The sequence below is a fragment of the Ochotona princeps genome, chromosome 10 (genome assembly GCF_030435755.1).
Source record: "Ochotona princeps isolate mOchPri1 chromosome 10, mOchPri1.hap1, whole genome shotgun sequence".
NCBI lineage: Eukaryota > Metazoa > Chordata > Mammalia > Lagomorpha > Ochotonidae > Ochotona > Ochotona princeps.
Window position 1 is genome coordinate 2,152,230 of NC_080841.1, and position 19,990 is coordinate 2,172,219.

The 19,990-nt window shown below is 51.7% G+C and overlaps 1 protein-coding gene across 1 annotated transcript in view; it reads left to right on the plus strand.

The window, feature by feature from the left end:
• The window catches only part of HMCN1 (hemicentin 1), a 366,339-nt gene that overhangs the window by 283,856 nt on the left and 62,493 nt on the right, over positions 1–19,990 (plus strand). The window contains exons 69-74 of the mRNA XM_036495278.2: positions 7,355–7,551; positions 10,870–10,951; positions 12,461–12,597; positions 18,223–18,364; positions 19,296–19,440; positions 19,766–19,893. Coding sequence (XP_036351171.2) covers positions 7,355–7,551; positions 10,870–10,951; positions 12,461–12,597; positions 18,223–18,364; positions 19,296–19,440; positions 19,766–19,893 — 831 coding nt within the window. The remainder of the gene's footprint in view (positions 1–7,354; positions 7,552–10,869; positions 10,952–12,460; positions 12,598–18,222; positions 18,365–19,295; positions 19,441–19,765; positions 19,894–19,990) is intronic.

Consider the following 19,990-nt stretch of genomic DNA (forward strand, 5'->3'; position numbering starts at 1 on the left):
AACTCAACGGTTTATGTAGCTTTAAGAGTTGCCTCATCCCTAGTGTAGCCTTATGAGACAGAAGCCCGTGCCTCTTCCTGCCACTTTATCACCACTTAGTGTGCCGTTTGACATGCCAGAAACTTGATGTTTATTTGTTGAATTGAATTTAGCTGGGCTGGGTCCTGTCCGGCTGGGTCCTGTCCGGCTGGGTCCTGTCCGGCTGGGTCCTGTCCGCTGGGTCCTGTCCGGCTGGGTCCTGTCCGCTGGGTCCTGTCCGGCTGGGCCCTGTCCGGCTGGGTCCTGTCCGCTGGGTCCTGTCCGGCTGGGTCCTGTCCGGCTGGGTCCTGTCCGGCTGGGTCCTGTCCGCTGGGTCCTGTCCGGGTGGGTCCTGTCTGGCTGGGTCCTGTCCGCTGGGTCCTGTCCGGCTGGGTCCTGTCCGGCTGGGTCCTGTCCGCTGGGTCCTGTCCGGGTGGGTCCTGTCTGGCTGGGTCCTGTCCGCTGGGTCCTGTCCGGCTGGGTCCTGTCCGGCTGGGTCCTGTCCGGCTGGGTCCTGTCCGGCTGGGTCCTGTCCGCTGGGTCCTGTCCGCTGGGTCCTGTCCCCCTGGGTCCTGTCCCCCTGGGTCCTGTCCAGCTGGGTCCTGTCCGCTGGGTCCTGTCCGCTGGGTCCTGTCCGGCTGGGTCCTGTCCCCCTGGGTCCTGTCCAGCTGGGTCCTGTCCGCTGGGTCCTGTCCGCTGGGTCCTGTCCGGCTGGGTCCTGTCCCCCTGGGTCCTGTCCGGCTGGGTCCTGTCCGGCTGGGTCCTGTCCGGCTGGGTCCTGTCCGCTGGGTCCTGTCCGGCTGGGTCCTGTCCGCTGGGTCCTGTCCGCTGGGTCCTGTCCCCCTGGGTCCTGTCCGCTGGGTCCTGTCCAGCTGGGTCCTGTCCGCTGGGTCCTGTCCGCTGGGTCCTGTCCAGCTGGGTCCTGTCCGGCTGGGTCCTGTCCGCTGGGTCCTGTCCAGCTGGGTCCTGTGCCCCTGGGTCCTGTCCGCTGGGTCCTGTCCGGCTGGGTCCTGTCCGGCTGGGTCCTGTCCCCCTGGGTCCTGTCCGGCTGGGTCCTGTCCGGCTGGGTCCTGTCCGCTGGGTCCTGTCCGCCTGGGTCCTGTCCGCTGGGTCCTGTCCGCCTGGGTCCTGTCCGCCTGGGTCCTGTCCGCCTGGGTCCTGTCCCCCTGGGTCCTGTCCCCCTGGGTCCTGTCCGCCTGGGTCCTGTCCGCTGGGTCCTGTCCGCTGGGTCCTGTCCCCCTGGGTCCTGTCCCCCTGGGTCCTGTCCGCTGGGTCCTGTCCGGCTGGGTCCTGTCCGGCTGGGTCCTGTCCGGCTGGGTCCTGTCCCCCTGGGTCCTGTCCGGCTGGGTCCTGTCCGGCTGGGTCCTGTCCAGCTGGGTCCTGTCCGGCTGGGTCCTGTCCCCCTGGGTCCTGTCCCCCTGGGTCCTGTCCGCCAGGGTCCTGTCCGCTGGGTCCTGTCCGCCAGGGTCCTGTCCGCTGGGTCCTGTCCCCCTGGGTCCTGTCCGCTGGGTCCTGTCCGCTGGGTCCTGTCCGCTGGGTCCTGTCTGGCTGGGTCCTGTCCGCTGGGTCCTGTCCGGCTGGGTCCTGTCCCCCTGGGTCCTGTCCGCTGGGTCCTGTCCGCTGGGTCCTGTCCGCTGGGTCCTGTCCGCTGGGTCCTGTCTGGCTGGGTCCTGTCCGCTGGGTCCTGTCCGCTGGGTCCTGTCCCCCTGGGTCCTGTCCGCTGGGTCCTGTCCGGCTGGGTCCTGTCCGCTGGGTCCTGTCCGCTGGGTCCTGTCCGCTGGGTCCTGTCCGCTGGGTCCTGTCCGGCTGGGTCCTGTCCGCTGGGTCCTGTCCGGCTGGGTCCTGTCCAGCTGGGTCCTGTCCGCTGGGTCCTGTCCCCCTGGGTCCTGTCCGCTGGGTCCTGTCCGGCTGGGTCCTGTCCGCTGGGTCCTGTCCGCTGGGTCCTGTCCCCCTGGGTCCTGTCCGCTGGGTCCTGTCCGCTGGGTCCTGTCCGGCTGGGTCCTGTCCGGCTGGGTCCTGTCCGCTGGGTCCTGTCCAGCTGGGTCCTGTCCGGCTGGGTCCTGTCCGCTGGGTCCTGTCCGGCTGGGTCCTGTCCCCCTGGGTCCTGTCCGCTGGGTCCTGTCCGGCTGGGTCCTGTCCGGCTGGGTCCTGTCCCCCTGGGTCCTGTCCGGCTGGGTCCTGTCCGGCTGGGTCCTGTCCGGCTGGGTCCTGTCCGCTGGGTCCTGTCCAGCTGGGTCCTGTCCGCTGGGTCCTGTCCGCTGGGTCCTGTCCGCTGGGTCCTGTCCGGCTGGGTCCTGTCCGCTGGGTCCTGTCCCCCTGGGTCCTGTCCGCTGGGTCCTGTCCGCTGGGTCCTGTCCCCCTGGGTCCTGTCCGCTGGGTCCTGTCCGGCTGGGTCCTGTCCGGCTGGGTCCTGTCCGCTGGGTCCTGTCCGGCTGGGTCCTGTCCCTGGGTCCTGTCCGGCTGGGTCCTGTCCGCTGGGTCCTGTCCGCTGGGTCCTGTCCCCCTGGGTCCTGTCCGCTGGGTCCTGTCCGCTGGGTCCTGTCCGCTGGGTCCTGTCCGCTGGGTCCTGTCCGCTGGGTCCTGTCCGGCTGGCTCCTGTCCCTGGGTCCTGTCCGGCTGGCTCCTGTCCCCCTGGGTCCTGTCCGCTGGGTCCTGTCCGCTGGGTCCTGTCCCCCTGGGTCCTGTCCGCTGGGTCCTGTCCGCTGGGTCCTGTCCGCTGGGTCCTGTCCCCCTGGGTCCTGTCCCTGGGTCCTGTCCCCCTGGGTCCTGTCCGCTGGGTCCTGTCCCCCTGGGTCCTGTCCGCTGGGTCCTGTCCGCTGGGTCCTGTCCGCTGGGTCCTGTCCGCTGGGTCCTGTCCGCTGGGTCCTGTCCGCTGGGTCCTGTCCCCCTGGGTCCTGTCCCCCTGGGTCCTGTCCGCTGGGTCCTGTCCGCTGGGTCCTGTCCGCTGGGTCCTGTCCCCCTGGGTCCTGTCCGCTGGGTCCTGTCCGCTGGGTCCTGTCCGCTGGGTCCTGTCCCCCTGGGTCCTGTCCCTGGGTCCTGTCCGCTGGGTCCTGTCCGCTGGGTCCTGTCCGCTGGGTCCTGTCCGCTGGGTCCTGTCTGGCTGGGTCCTGTCCGCTGGGTCCTGTCCGCTGGGTCCTGTCCCCCTGGGTCCTGTCCGCTGGGTCCTGTCCGGCTGGGTCCTGTCCGCTGGGTCCTGTCCGCTGGGTCCTGTCCGCTGGGTCCTGTCCCCCTGGGTCCTGTCCGCTGGGTCCTGTCCGGCTGGGTCCTGTCCGCTGGGTCCTGTCCGCTGGGTCCTGTCCGCTGGGTCCTGTCCGCTGGGTCCTGTCCCCCTGGGTCCTGTCCCCCTGGGTCCTGTCCGGCTGGGTCCTGTCCAGCTGGGTCCTGTCCGCTGGGTCCTGTCCCCCTGGGTCCTGTCCGCTGGGTCCTGTCCGGCTGGGTCCTGTCCGCTGGGTCCTGTCCGCTGGGTCCTGTCCCCCTGGGTCCTGTCCGCCTGGGTCCTGTCCGCTGGGTCCTGTCCGCTGGGTCCTGTCCGGCTGGGTCCTGTCCGGCTGGGTCCTGTCCGCTGGGTCCTGTCCAGCTGGGTCCTGTCCGGCTGGGTCCTGTCCGCTGGGTCCTGTCCAGCTGGGTCCTGTCCCCCTGGGTCCTGTCCGCTGGGTCCTGTCCGGCTGGGTCCTGTCCGGCTGGGTCCTGTCCCCCTGGGTCCTGTCCGGCTGGGTCCTGTCCGGCTGGGTCCTGTCCGGCTGGGTCCTGTCCGCTGGGTCCTGTCCAGCTGGGTCCTGTCCGCTGGGTCCTGTCCGCTGGGTCCTGTCCGCTGGGTCCTGTCCGGCTGGGTCCTGTCCGCTGGGTCCTGTCCCCCTGGGTCCTGTCCGCTGGGTCCTGTCCGCTGGGTCCTGTCCCCCTGGGTCCTGTCCGCTGGGTCCTGTCCGCTGGGTCCTGTCCGCTGGGTCCTGTCCGCTGGGTCCTGTCCCTGGCTCCTGTCCCTGGGTCCTGTCCGGCTGGGTCCTGTCCGCTGGGTCCTGTCCGCTGGGTCCTGTCCCCCTGGGTCCTGTCCGCTGGGTCCTGTCCGCTGGGTCCTGTCCGCTGGGTCCTGTCCGGCTGGGTCCTGTCCCTGGGTCCTGTCCGGCTGGCTCCTGTCCCCCTGGGTCCTGTCCGCTGGGTCCTGTCCGCTGGGTCCTGTCCCCCTGGGTCCTGTCCCTGGGTCCTGTCCGCTGGGTCCTGTCCGCTGGGTCCTGTCCCCCTGGGTCCTGTCCCTGGGTCCTGTCCCCCTGGGTCCTGTCCGCTGGGTCCTGTCCCCCTGGGTCCTGTCCGCTGGGTCCTGTCCCCCTGGGTCCTGTCCCTGGGTCCTGTCCCCCTGGGTCCTGTCCCCCTGGGTCCTGTCCGCTGGGTCCTGTCCGCTGGGTCCTGTCCGCTGGGTCCTGTCCCCCTGGGTCCTGTCCGCTGGGTCCTGTCCGCTGGGTCCTGTCCGCTAGGTCCTGTCCCCCTGGGTCCTGTCCCTGGGTCCTGTCCGCTGGGTCCTGTCCCTGGGTCCTGTCCGCTGGGTCCTGTCCCTGGGTCCTGTCCCTGGGTCCTGTCCGCTGGGTTGAAGGGCGTTTCAACGCAGAGGGAGGTGGAATGGTACATAAAGGGACAGAGCGAGGGCCTCTGGTATAGAAGAGACGTGCATAAATGGGCTGACTACAGAGGATACTCTGGGATATCAAGAGGCAAGAGGCAGAACAACAGCGTGTGAGAAGTGGCTTGTGGCACAGGTGCCTGTACCTGAGCCCACAGAATAAGAGGAATGACAGGAAATGACATAATGTGAACTTGTGCATTCATGGCCCCCATGTTAACTATTAATTATTGCTTGGAAATTGTGTGCCAACCTTGTTTCTAGTCATCATTTAGCCAACAGTTGTGAACACCTGTCACATGATGTGCTGTGTGGCAGTTAGGAGCTCCACATTCCCCATCAGGTGGCTGGGTTCAGTTCTTGGCTTCAGCTGTTGACTCCAGTTTCTGGGTAATTCCCACCCTTGGAAGCCTTGGGAATGGCTCAGGCAGTTGGCTTCCTACCCCTGGGGTGAGGGGGCTACCACCTGTCTCAGCACAGCATTATGGGTATCGGGGAAGGAGCCAGCAGAAAGAGAACACTCATTATCTGTCTCCCTGTCACCCTGCCTCTCAAAAAATTTTTTAAGAACAAGTGTAGATGTTAAATCACAAGCACAGATAATGATATTGGATCTATCATCAACTGCACTTGAGAAAATGTATCTTGCAAGAGAGGGTGGGGATCCAAAGTTGGAACTAAGTAAGGACCAGAGAAAGCTCCCATCCTGAGTCCTGAAGGAAGTTTACTGTTCTGAGGTCCACTCAGGGCTCCCGGCTATTGTTCAAGTGACATTAGATCCTGCGAGGAAGGATCTGGGCATCTTCCATCTCATGTGGGAGACCTGAAAGGGAGTGGATGACCTCACAGTTCTTGGCCAATGAGGGCACTCTAATTCCCTGTGGTCTCCTTGGCAGTTGAGATATAACCCTTGGTGCCCGTACTGATAGTCCTACGTGAGGATCCGGGAGTCTCCAGGGTTGGGATACAAGCCTCCTCCTGTCCTCCTGCTCCACTCTGGGGTCCCCCCACCCTGCTTTGTGCATATGACCTTCTGTTAAGAAGTGTCAGGATCACTCTTGATTCCCCCTGTAAACTGCTAAATACAAAAATGAAAGTAGAAACAGCTGAATAGTACCCTATAGCCATTTTAAGGTATATAGCAGCCAGTTGTGTATAAACTAAAATTGAAATGCCAATGAAGTAGTCACAAGATGTAGTTAAGAACTTGCATTTTCTAACATATTGGTCACTCAGTACCATGTCAATTAACTCCATAATGTTGTAAATTGTTGTTGATGTCATGTTATGGCTTTTCATTGGATGGGATGATATTCCACCAGCGCTGCTTTCAGACCAGAGATGGTCTCCCCAAGAAACTGTTGAATTTATCTGGGCAATAAGATGCTGGACTCTATGCTTGGTACATGCTCGCAGTGAGAGAATCATGACTGGATTTGAACTGTAATACTACAACAAGGTGGAGGAATCCACCATGGGGGGAGGCATGGGGAGGGGTTGGGGGAATCCCAGAGCCTATGAAACTGTGTCATAAAATGAAATGAAATTTTAAAAAAGAGAATGTATCTTGACACCAATATGTAAGACACGGTACGAAAAGAGGTTATGTTGGACAGCGTTAAGACGCAGTGATATCTCAATTATCATCTCAAAAGGAAAGCCAATATGATGTATTTTTCCAGAAATGAAAATGAGGATTTGTAGGTAGAGATTTTTAGGAAGCAGATTTTAATGGCACCAACACCTGTACTAGAAATTGCAGTAGTGACAACTTTTAAAAAATTTATTTTTAAAATAGGCACAAAACCAAGAACATGTATTATTTATTCTTTGAGCCCTTCACAACTATCCCATTAGGTAAATAACAGTGCTATTCTCATTTTAGAGAAATGGCTAATGCCACTAAATTCATACTTCTTGATACCAGCATTCACCGTTTGACTGCAGAGTGTCAGTGTTCTAAACTTTGTGCCTGGCATTTTTAGAAAAATAAATGAATGGAAAAAGTAGAGAGGGGAAAGTAGCAGGCAGCTCCTGGAGCTGTCCAGCAGCTGTTTCGGCTGCTTGTGACGCAGTAAGCTGGAAGCTTGGAGCGTGGATACTGCCTGGAAGGCTGAGCTGTGACATCAAGGGGAGTGTCTTTCAGGCTATTACTGAACTTGGTTGAGCTGAGGAATCTTATTGTTTCTTCCCAGTGGTTAGGGTCCTTAACAGATCTCAGGAGTTCTAGAAGAACATGCAACAACAGAGGGAGTCACTGCTTCCCGGTCCCCAAGTCATCACCTCCGAGGGAGTGTAACTGCCTGGAAAACAGGGTTCACGGCCCCCCCAGGTTTATCAGTGCTTTTGTAGAAGCACCTGTTAAAAGCATGCAAAAGCACACTGAGCTATTTAAGTACCTCTCAAAATGTGGTACAAGATGGGTTTGGTTTTATTGTTTTCAAATCTTCACAGTTATAAGATCACTCCCATGAACTGAATGCCTGCCATGCTGTAACTACCTTGCAATGAACTGTGGTCTGCTTCATATCTCTTACAGATTTAAACCATTCCTTTTGAAAGTGTCAGAAAGAAATGGTAATGATCTCTGGGAATTACCATTTCAGTTTCTTTGTTTCAATCAATTTGTCTCATGAAATTGAGTTAGAGTTTCATGTCTTTCTAATTTGTTGTATTTAATGAAACAGTAGGTTTATTTTGTTGCTTCTGTTTCTCTTTATGTAGAACCACCTCACATTAATGGATCCAGAGAACCTGGAGAGGTATCAGTAATTGTCGGTAACCCACTTGAGCTTTCCTGCACCGCTTCTGGAATCCCAGTCCCTAAGATTACCTGGATGAAGGATGGCAGGCCCCTTCTACATACGGAGCAGGTGCAAGCTCTAACGGGAGGTGAAGTTCTGCGCATAACAAGTGCTCAGGTAATTTGAAAAGTTTCTGCAATCATGTTTTATTAAACTCCTCACTGGCTAATAAGTTACAGTTACTGAATGAATTACATCTCTGGACCTGAACAGACCACAGATTTCTATAATATAAGCAAGAGTAGATTGAATCAGCGCTCTGCCTAATTGATCAGACATGTAGACATGATGAAAAGAAGACGATTAGGAAAATAGGAAGCCGAGCTTTCATAGTACTGTGTCATTATACTTCTTTAAAGCTCTCAGTTTGTGCCCCATAATCCTTTGTAGGACCAGAAAAGCATTCTGACTCATGTTTATATGAGGCTGCACAGCTGCTTTCGCCCCTACCCTCTCTAGCTCAGGTCATCACTGCTCTGCTTCTCTGAGATCCACATGTGGGGTAGATCTGTGTGGTACCTGCCTTTCCACGTCCAAGCTTTTGTAGCTGTCATTGCCTTGAGTGTAGAACAAGAAGTAATTCAATCACACGATGTCACTGTTTCCTGAGCAGTCCTCCGGAAGAGCACAGCCCACCGGTGCTGTCCTTCACACCCTGGCCTCCAGGCAACTCGCTCAGGTCCAGGCCCCTGCAGCACACGTTGCTTGGTGATGGCACTGTGGGTCAGCCCAGGTCTGGCTGGAAAGCCTGGCCACTCCGTCCCAGCAGAGTTGCTCTCTCACAGCACGGAGCGTGCTCCTCCCCAGGCCTCGCATCTCAGTCATGGCAGTAACTCACAGAGAAGTCAGGCATACTCAGTCAAACCCTGCATCACCAAGCAGGAAGTTCTGTGATCATAGGAACAATACAGAGGCAGAAAGTTGGGCGGCACAACATAACATGCAAATGGTGGCAACACAAACTGGAATGTCATGCTGTATCATGGTATTTCTTAAAGGCGAACTAGACAGTTAAATTACAAGGAGACAAGGCAAAATCCTATACAACCTTGGTGACTGCTTAGCTATACGGTCGAACTGTTGTGGAGAATCCGAACATTTTACTTAAGACAGACATATCTCAATTCTCAAGAACTTCCTGTTTGCACATCAGATACATTTAGAACCGCAAGAGAACCATTTAGAGCAGTATTGTGGTTTAAAGTCCATTGCTCACAGTGGACTTTATTCTTGAACAGTATCTCAGTAGATTTGATAATGATTATTGGCTTGAAGTCTGATTTTCTCCCTAATAGCCTGAGAATTTGTGTTGAAAACTTGCAAAAAAAAAAAAACCTGTGGAACTAAGCCTAGGAAAATAAAAAGTATGGGTTGAAGTTTAACCTAATCTTAGCATCCGTGATAGAAAATGGAAAGTTTTGGTGCCATAATTGTGCCCTTTGTTGGCATTGAACTTAAATCAACAGCAGTGTTTCAGTACCACAATTTAAGCTCTAGTACAAGTTTGCTTAATTAAAAGAAGGCAATGAAGTGGAAGAGTAAATACAGCCAAGTGCCCAGGCTGGTGTTAGTTGCTGTGCTTTTCTCTCTCTCTCTCTCTGTGTCTCTCTCTCTCTGTGTGTCTCTCTCTCTCTCTCCCTCCCTCCCTCCCTCCCTCCCTCCCTCCTCCCTCCCTCCCTCCCCATCACATTTTGCTTGTACTTCTTTTGCAACACTGCCTGTGTGGTCGTGTTCTCGCCTGAATTTTCTTGTGGTGTATTTGTCTGCACCGTGTAGTTCGGGCTGGTATACAATGGATGCTTTGCAGACTTCAACTTGTGCAGCAGAGATGGGAGTTTCCCAAAACCTCTTCCATCAAATGCTAGTCCCGTTATGTATAGTAAGGGGAGAAGGGGCCATTCTGTAACCTAATAGGTCAGACAACTTCATGCTCAATACCCTGACCTCTTTGGTGAGACATACTGCATGTTTAAGGAGTCTGCAAATCTTACTCGCAGAGGGTCGGTGTTGTGGTATGTCAGGTTAGGACACCAGCACTGACACTGGAGCGCTCACTCAAATTCCCAGTGCTCCTCTGACATGCAGTCCCCTTGCAAGGCACTGTGCAGGCAGCAGATGTTCCTACAGTGCTCAACACCTGTGTGGGAGTTCCAGGTTCTGGCTTCAGCCTGATGCAGCCCCGGCTACTGCAGCCTTTGGGGTAGAACCAGCAGATGCACAATCCTTTCTCCCCGTCTCTCCCTGTCTGCCATTCTGCCTTTAAAATAAGTAAACCTTTTAAAAAATACATGTGGCTGCAGCGATACTTGATCAGCTGTAACTTTTCAAGCACTTATTAAAAAAACACGCTTGAGAAACGTTCGCTGCCAGTAATGACTGTGGTATATAGAAGGTTGAGAGTGGTCAGGAAATACTTCCTGGAGGAGGCAAAATTTAAGAGGAACCATAAGTACTGGGTCAAACTTGAAATAGAAGAGGACAAGCTCACTTGAAAATGGACTGGATTGTTAGAAAATTTTATGTTTTAAAGCTGTGAGAAATTCAGAAATTGTTCCCTAGGGAATGTAACATTATTCTTGAATTTTTGATCAGATGTCTGTCTGAGAATTGTTCTTCTAAAATTGTATTTGAAATGTCTTTCCAAGTAATCTGGTTTTAAACTTTTCAACAGAATGTTAGCAGCCTATCAAAACATTTTCCATAACCTGTCTGTAAGCCAGTGTGAATGTATGAATTTTTTAAATACCAATATTCTAATAATGTTTAAACAGTAAGCGAGAGTCAGGCATTTCTCCTTTTCCAACTATCTTCCACAGTCCTGTAATCATCTGTTTTCTCGTATGTACTCTCCATGTACACAATCCTGCGTTGTGTGGTTCAAAGACTTTGGATATTATACAAATAGCAGTAGATTTTGCTTTCCATCTGACCCTGTTAATATCCAAAACACATGAAATCATTTTGGTTTGCTGTGTATATCAAGATAAAATTGGGATGTGTACATAATATATTCACTATTAATAACGTAAGATTTCTTGTGTAGTTAATGAATGTATTTGACTTTATCCAGGAATACTCCAGTTGGAATTTCTGGTCTATAACTGAAACCCATGAATATTTCTTTTTCAGTAATCATTAAGCAGCTAGTCAGTCATGAAGGGACTGGATCCTACAAACGTCCCCTTTTCTGCTACCCTTAGGTACCCCAGACCTGTAGGTGTTCCCAAGTCAACGTGCAAGCCTCCATGGAAACGTGGACTTGCCTGTGTGAGAGGAGCAGGCAGCGTCCGCTGGCAAAGCTCTGCCCACTGTGTAAACAGTTTACTAATTGTGCATCCTTGATGACGTTTTGCTTTGGGTGGAATCTACAGATTCATCCGAGGGATGTTCCTCAGCATGCTAACCTTGCGCAATCCACTCCCTTGGGTTTTCCAGGTAGAGGACACAGGAAGATACACGTGTCTGGCGTCCAGTCCTGCGGGAGATGATGACAAGGAATACTTAGTGAGAGTGCATGGTAAATCGGAAACATTTCCTGCAGTCTATCATTGGAAGCCACAATTTGTAGGACATGGGCTACAAGTAGGATATGCTTATAAATTAGGAAACATCCATTTCAAATATTCTTACACTGAGAAAGTGTTCTTTGGGGATAGCTTAAAGGATTTTTGAGTTGTTTTGTTTCTGTACAAAGAATTCATATCATTGGTTTAAAATAAAAGAATGCGAGCGTGGGGATTTCGTCCCACAGTTGAGGTGCCTGAGTGCTTAGATTGGCTGCCTGACTCTGGCTCCTGACTCCAGCCACCTGCTAATGCAGACCTTGAGGCACGTACTTGGTGCCCACCCTCAGTGGGAGATGCGTATTGTATTTCTGGTCCCTCGCTTTTGCTTGGCCTAGCCCAGGCCTGCCAGCACGTGGGGAGTAGTCCAGCATGGGAGCTGTAGTCCCTTTCTTGCTGTGTCTCCATACTCATTTCTGTTTATTGCCCTCCCTGCACTATGCCTCTCAAATAAATTTTGTGAAATAAAATAATTCATTAAAATAAACTAATGCATAATCTCATCACATAAAGATGTTTTTGCGCACAAATGTTTCATTAAAAATATGATAAGCAGCTAGTTTTTAACTCTTTTGTCTGATGCAGATCACTAAATGTATTTTGTAGCATTGTTTTTTAGTGACTGCACCATGTCCCATTTATTTCCTAGTTTTGGATATTTAAGCTCTTCCTGTATTTTTGCCAATGTAAACAATATTATTAGCTTGTTTCCTTTGAGAAATTTCTGTGGATTCACTTGCTTAGATGCACAAACTCAACACTCACACGTTTGTATATACACATACTTTTAAGGAACTGCCCAAGAACCTCCAGAAAAGCCGAAACAATTAGACTGTCCAACACTGTCTGGGCACAGAAACAGGAATACTCTTCATGGGGAAGGATAGTTGAGAGTCTGAACAGATCTTTGTTTTATTCTCATTGTCTAAATGAGTAGGCAACATTGCCAACTGCCTGGGATGGGAAGTCCGCTCCTTCTCGCTCATGCCCACATATGAATTAGACTTGCTATCAGTTGACACCTAAATTTTGTAAAGATTCAGGGAAAAACATACTAATTCTTTGTATAACAAGAGTAGATACACATGTGTACACTATGAATAACTCTCCACACTTCAGCAATTTTAAAACCCGACCCTCAGGGAAAATCATTACCAATTGTAGAGCCTCAACAAATGTCCCTTGCCTTGTGGCTCGGTCACCTCACCTGTCAAATGGCTGGAATGTGATTATGATGTTGTTCCCAGCAAGGACGTAGCTGTTGCAATGAGTCCATTGCTTAGTGTAAGAGTGCTGGACAAGGTAGAAACATCCCACTGTGTGTGGAGTTACCTGTACCACAAATTAAACAAGTGTTATTTTAGTTTATGCCTCTTTGCTCAAGTAGCAGAACCAGCACTTGTTGAACACCCATAATAATGCAGCCGGCTGAAAGTCTTCGGTGTGTTTGTTCTTATACCCAGTGCCCCCTCACATTGCTGGAGCGGATGAACCTCAGGATTTCACCGTGTCGCGCAACAGGCAAGTGACACTGGAGTGCAAGTCAGACGCAGTGCCCCCACCTGTTATTATGTGGCTGAAAAATGGAGAACACGTGCAGGTAAATCTCTTTCCTGAACACCATAGGTTGATCCTTGAAATTGTAAACACACACACACACACACACACACACACACACAAACCAGCTCTGAGGCATTTTCTGGTAGACATCAACTTCACTCTGTGCAGATGGGCACAGCATCCTTAAGTCAGGCACACCTCCTCTCATTCTGTGCTGGGGTAGTTAGGTCCAAACACAGGAATTTAGGTTGAAACTGGCCCATATGTGTGTTTCCTGGAGCCCAGAAGTTCCAGCCTGACTTGGAATGAGAATGCTCACCAGTGTATCTGGATGATGAGAAGTCTTCAGGAGAACTACCCATTCTGCCAGGTGTTTTGGGTATACCTAGAGGACTGTGTCGTATCCTTCAGGATCTGGTGTCGGGGACCGGAACCCCTGAGGAACGAAAGGTGGCTCTGAAAGCCTCCTCTGCTTCCTGGCCGCCGGTCTGCCATCACAGCCCAGGAGCCCTGGTTTCATTTTAAAGCTTTGAAAGGCCCTATTGTCCTTGCCCCTGTCGCAGTTCCTCTAATTTCCATTGTTCTTCCTCATTCTGTTCACCCTTGTGCCATAGTGTGTTTCCAATAATTATAAAAGTGGATCATGCCCTCTAGCCCCTCAAACCATGTGGATGCCATACCTTGGAGTCTGAGCTCCAATGTCAACGCACCTGCCACCTTGCCATGCGTGTCCCTTAGCCCTTCCGTACCCCTCTTGTGTACTCACTGTGATGCCAGGCACCATGAGTGCCACAGGGAGCAAGGAGCTCACTGGCTGGCAGAAAAGACAAAGAGGGGAATCAAAGAATACAGATGAGTACCACTGATAAATTGTGGGGTAGAGGGAGAAGTCATCAACCCAGGCAAGGCCCTCAGCGGGGTGAATTGGGACTTGGATGTGTGTGCATGCATGGCGTGAGTGAAGAAAGATTCAAGTCATGGTTTGTGGTGTGCAGACAAACCCTTCATGGGGAAGGGAGTGCTGCTGTAATGAGATCTATGAACTTGGTAAGGTTCCATTTGAGCTCAATGAAAATCCTGTGTTCAGGAGACAGTTGATTGTCTTGGTGGTTAGGCTGCCATTTGGGACCCCTACGTGCCTCCCCTACTTGACTGCCTGTGTTTCAGCTTGCTGCTGGGGAGCATCTTGGGAGACAGCAGGTAATGCCCCCAGTGCTTGGTTCCTGCCACCTGTGTGGGAGAGCTGGCATGAGCTCCAGGCTCCTGACTTTGACCTGGCGCAGCCTGGCTACTCTGGACATTGCAGAGTGAATGGCAGTTATCTGTATCCCTGTAGTTCTCTCTCTTGCAGACAAATGAAAATAAATAGACTAAAAATTATTAAAAATTCCATGGTGGTCCCCATAGATGTCAGTTTGTGGTTAAACCACCCTAGTTATCCCAGAGGGTCCTTCATGCTGTCCACCCACACGTGCATTTTGGTCTAGTCCCTGAGCTGTTAAGATAGGGACTGAGTGAATGTTGATGACAGATTAGTTCATTGCCAGCTGATATCTGTCGTGACCAGTTGCTATCAGTGATGAAAATAAGTTTGGGTTTAAATACTTCAAATATAATTTGCCTACGTATTATCTAGAAGCTATTTAAAAATGTGGTCCATATAGCCTATTAAAAAAAGTTTCTGATGTGATAGTTCTCATGGCTTGAACTGGGGCTGAAGTCCTAAGTGCGTGAAGTTGACCAGAAATGGTGAAGTGTAGTAAGAGCAGTAAATGAAGACAGAAGTGATCTGAAGAAGAAAAGGTGAGTCAGCGAGGAAGGCCTGCACGTGGAAGACACGAGCGTCTGAAAGCCAAGGACAGATGTGGAGTAAGAGAGGCCACCTGACGTGTGAATTAAGTGTGTCCATTGGTTTTGGCAAAGTGCAAAAGCCATTAAAGATTTAAACAATGGCTCTCTCATAGAGCAGTCAGAGTAGAAGGCAGGTTACTGTTTGGGGAGTTAGTAGAAGTTGAAACAAGTGAGCAATACTCTTCAAGCATGAATGAGTTGTATGGGTTTGGTTCTGTTTTTGTTTTCTGGAAAAAAAAATATATGGAAGACACATGAGAGAGGAAGAGAAGTTTGTGGAGCCAGGCAGTTGGACAGCAGCAGGGAGGGGGCAGCGGGAGCCTAGATCAAAGGTGAGCAATAAACTTTAGTGGATGCTCTTCCTCAGGGATGGTGAGATGGGAGGCAAAACTTCCTCCTATGTGAGGAGGGAGGTGGGTAGGACAGGCACAGAGCTCCGATGTGCCCAGCTGAGAATGGGGGTTGTAAGAGGGAGGTGGGTAGGGCAGGCACAGAGCTCCGATGTGCCCAGCGGAGAATGGGGGTTGTAAGAGGGAGGTGGGTAGGGCAGGCAGAGAGCTCTGATGTGCCCAGCTGAGAATGGGGGTCATAGGGAGGTGGGTAGGACAGGCGCAGAGCTCCGATGTGCCCAGCTGAGAATGGGTGGTCATAGGAGGGAGGTGGGTAGGACAGGCACAGAGCTCCGATGTGCCCAGCTGAGAATGAGGGTCATAGGGAGGTGGGTAGGGCAGGCACAGAGCTCCGATGTGCCCAGCTGAGAATGAGGGTCATAGGGAGGTGGGTAGGACAGGCACAGAGCTCCAATGTGCCCAGCTGAGAATGGGAGTTGTAGGAGGGAGGTGGGTAGGACAGGCACAGAGCTCCGATGTGCCCAGCTGAGAATGAGGGTTGTAAGAGGGAGGTGGGTAGGACAGGCACAGAGCTCCGATGTGCCCAGCTGAGAATGAGGGTCATAGGGAGGTGGGTAGGGCAGGCACAGAGCTCCGATGTGCCCAGCTGAGAATGGGGGTTGTAAGAGGGAGGTGGGTAGGGCAGGCAGAGAGCTCTGATGTGCCCAGCTGAGAATGGGGGTTGTAAGAGGGAGGTGGGTAGGACAGGCACAGAGCTCCGATGTGCCCAGCTGAGAATGGGGGTTGTAAGAGGGAGGTGGGTAGGGCAGGCACAGAGCTCCGATGTGCCCAGCTGAGAATGAGGGTCATAGGGAGGTGGGTAGGGCAGGCACAGAGCTCTGATGTGCCCAGCTGAGAATGGGGGTTGTAAGAGGGAGGTGGGTAGGACAGGCACAGAGCTCTGATGTGCCCAGCTGAGAATGGGGGTTGTAAGAGGGAGGTGGGTAGGGCAGGCACAGAGCTCCGATGTGCCCAGCTGAGAATGGGGGTCATAGGGAGGTGGGTAGGGCAGGCACAGAGCTCTGATGTGCCCAGCTGAGAATGAGGGTCATAGGGAGGTGGGTAGGACAGGCACAGAGCTCCGATGTGCCCAGCTGAGAATGAGGGTTGTAAGAGGGAGGTGGGTAGGGCAGGCAGAGAGCTCTGATGTGCCCAGCTGAGAATGAGGGTCATAGGGAGGTGGGTAGGGCAGGCAGAGAGCTCTGATGTGCCCAGCTGAGAATGAGGGTCATAGGGAGGTGGGTAGGGCAGGCAGAGAGCTCTGATGTGCCCAGCTGAGAATGGGAGTTGTAGGAGGGAGGTGGGTAGGACAGGCACAGAGCTCCGATGTGCCCAGCTGAGAATGAGGGTTGTAAGAGGGAGGTGGGTAGGGCAGGCACAGAGCTCCGATGTGCCCAGCTGAGAATGGGGGTCATAGGAAGGCAGAAGTCAACTTGGAAGAAAGCCTGGTGATAAAACTGCAGTGAGGCTTACTAAGTTGGCTGAACTTAACTGCTGTATATAGAAGATTGACATTACAAGAAGCACTCTGACCATTTTTATCAGCCTCAGGTCCTGCCGCGTCACATGAAAAAAAATTAAAGTGTTCTGGGGCCAGCGTTTGGCCCAGCAGTTGAGACTACTCGCAATGCCAGAATGTCTTATCAGAGCTCCTGGATGGCAATGCTGCCTCCACAGCTGATAATGTATCCCGTGGGAGGCAACCAGTGCAAGCTCCAGTCCTTGGCATGCTAACCCTCACTCCCAACTGTGTTGCCATGTAAGGAGTGACGTAGCAGGTGAGAGCTCTCTGCTACTCTGTCTGCCTCTGAAATAAAAGAAAATTTTTAAAGAATTAGAATGTGTCACAGAAGTATGTTTAGGGAATGATTTGTTCCAGTTAGAGTCAGCAGAACCGGGCTGCACGTTTTAGTTACTGTTGGAAGTACAAGCATCTCAAATGCTTGAGAAATTTGCAGACTAAGGTTGTTTGTCTACTTTTAAAAATTGTTTTTATGTGCCATGTTAGGGCTTGGCACGATAGCGTAGTGGTTGAAGTCCTCGCCTTGCACGGGCTGGGATCCCATATGGGCGCCAGTTCTAATTCCAGCAGCCCCACTTCCCATCCAGCTCCCTGCTTGTGGCCTGGGAAAGCAGTTGAGGACAGTCCAAGGCCTTGGGACCCTGCACCTGCGTGGGAGACTTGGAAGAGCTCCTGGCTCCTGGCTCTGGATTGGCGCAGTACCGGCCGTTGTGATCACTTGGGGAGTGAATCATCAGACAGAAGATCTTTGTCTCTCCTCCTCTCTGTATATCTGCCTTTCCAATAAAAATAAATAAATCTTTTTTTAAAAAAAATTGTTTCTTTTTAAAAGAGTTCTGAGGAAGAGGGAGAGAAAGCAAGCTTCTGTCCGCTGACTCACTGCCCACGTGGCCGCAGCAGGCAGTGCTGGGCCGTGAGGAGCCAGGAGTTGCATCTGCATCCGCTAAATGGGTGCCATGCCATCTGCTGCTGCGTGTCCCAGGCTGTTGCAGGGAGCTAGATCGGAAGAGGAGCAGTCGAGACCCACTGTGCCATAACACTGGCCCTTGTCTCTAAAATTTTGGAAGATACTGGCAAGTACTGTGGTACTGCAGGTTAGGCCTCTCCTGTGACACTTGAATCCAGCCACCTACTGATGCACCTGCCAAGAGTTGGAAGATGTTTCAAGTACTTGGGCCCATGCCAGTCATAGAGGAAAACCAGCTGGAGTTGAAGCTCCCTGCTTGTGCCTAAGCTGTTGTGACCACATCTGGGGAGTGAGCCGGTAGATGGAAGCTCTCTACCTGTTGCTCTGTGTTTCAAATAAATAGAGAAAAGAAATTTAACATTAGAGGATAATGTTCTCTTTAAGTTTAAAGCTGGTTTGTTAATCAGGAAGCTCCTGTTGTCAAGTGCAGAGGTCAGACTGGAACGAACTTAAGACAGAAGAGTGAATGAAGGAAGTGTATGGACTAGAGCAGCTGTTCAGTTTAGCGTTAGATGTCACTAGGTCCATGGGATGCACAGGTGGAAGCAGGTGTGTGTGTCCTCCCTCTGCCCTGGATTCAGCCCCATCCCCATGTGACTCCACTACAAAGATGTCATGCCTCTTCCCCCTCCCCAGCACTTCCAGCCAGAGTCCCAAGGAGAGCTCTGAGAACTGTGACTCGCCTTACCTGCCACTCTTCGAATGGGTCCTTGTGCCCAGGGCACCTAAAGACCCTGCGTGAGCCCTCCCACCCCACCACACTGGTTGAAGGGTTCCCCAGAGACTCGGGGTCCACCAGGGAAGGTCGGGGAAGCAGACCCAACGCGGACCTGACGACACTTCTGCAGCTCCCTGCATTTGCTTCTGGTGATGTAAAAATCATACTAAATCCTCTTTTTTGTCATTTTAATGATAAATGTGACTTGTTGAAACCAGGCATCACCTCGCATCCGAATCCTTTCTGGAGGGAGATACTTGCAGATAAACAACGCAGATCTGGGAGATGCAGCCAATTATACTTGTGTTGCCAGCAACATTGCAGGAAGGAAGACAAGAGAATTTACTCTTACTGTGAATGGTAAGGAAAAAAAATGACCGTTCAAAAATCTAACCCAGGGTTTTTCAGGGAAAAGCTTTGCTGTTAGCTTACTAAATGGATCCATGTGATTTTTTATCTTAGTTGTTTTGAAGACAACCTACAGTATTTGTACTAAGACCACTCCTGTGAGTTAACTCAATTTAAAAAGTAGAGATATATTATTCTGTCTTAAAGGATGGTGTATATTCAATTGTAGCCAGCATATCTTGATGGCTTGTTTTATTTGCATATTATTTATACCTCATCGTTGCTAGTTTGGATGCAAACTGCTACAGGAGTCAGATTTCCTTAAACATAGTATCTCAGCACCAAAATGTGCCAAATTCAGGAGAGTAATTTAAACTTCCCCAAAAGTATCCTTGTGAATTTTTAGTGTTTGAAATTATACAGGATGTTGGGTCATCCGCACAGCTAGTAACTCTAATAGTTAAGTTAATATTCAGCCTTTCTATTCCCACATGAACTCAGTGATTAATAAGTGCCTGTTCTGAGACGTGTATGATTAATCACAGATGTGCCTTTTCATTAAGATAGCCCGCTTTCTGTTCTTTATTTAAAGGGAGTCGTTTCAGTGTTAACATTCTCGGACTGGGATTTGGCCAGAGAGAAAGGAGCGGTGTCAGCTTTGATTTGCAGCATCCCAGAGCTGCCTTGTGTTTGGGCTTCAGCCAGAGATCCAGCCAGGAAGCACCAAATCTGGGATTTAATCTGCTCTTCACACTCTTGCTTATTTTTCAGCCCAAATTCACTTGAATAAACTTGAGGAGTTGCAGCACAGTTGTGTGCACACTCGCCTGGATGAGTGCAGGCACAGCTCCACATTGCCCAGCTGATGCTGTGTCTCAGGATCTTAGGCAGAGGCCTTGCTATTTAGTAAAGCTGAATTTTCTCCTATGCGTCTCTTGTTCAGTTCCTCCAAACATAAAGGGTGGTCCCCAGAGTCTTGTCACTCTCTTAAATATGTCAACTGTGTTGGAATGCTCTGCTGACGGTGTGCCAATCCCACGGATAACATGGAGAAAAGATGGAGCCCTTCTACCTGGGAATCAGGCAAGGTAACAGTTCTGGAAAGATGCAACATTAAAATGCAAATATAAATCCTTCCATCTTTTCTTCCAATGCTTTATTTTGATCTTTTGTTATTTAGAATTAGTCTCTTATCTAGATCATAAGCATCCCAACTTAACATTTTAAAAATGTAATTCCCATTCACCAAGCCCCCCTTTTGCCTTTTATGTATCTTTTTGCCGGAAGTCTGGTAAGTGTGTGACCCTGAACCAGAAAAACTGAATGGGGATGACACTGTGTCAGCTGACTCTGACACGTGAATCGTTGAACTGAAGCTGAACCAGGAGACTTCACTCGGGATCTTTCTTGCAGGTACTCGGTCTTGGAGAATGGATTCCTTCGGATCCAATCAGCACAGGTCGCCGACACAGGCCGATACCTGTGCATGGCCAACAATGCTGCCGGAACAGACCGCAGGCGCATTGACATGCAGGTCCACGGTAAATCCACTTTTATACACCAGGCTGAGTATTCAGACTTTGTTGAAGCCTGTGCCAGCAAAATCATGGAGACTTTGACATCAAGGCTGTTGAGGAG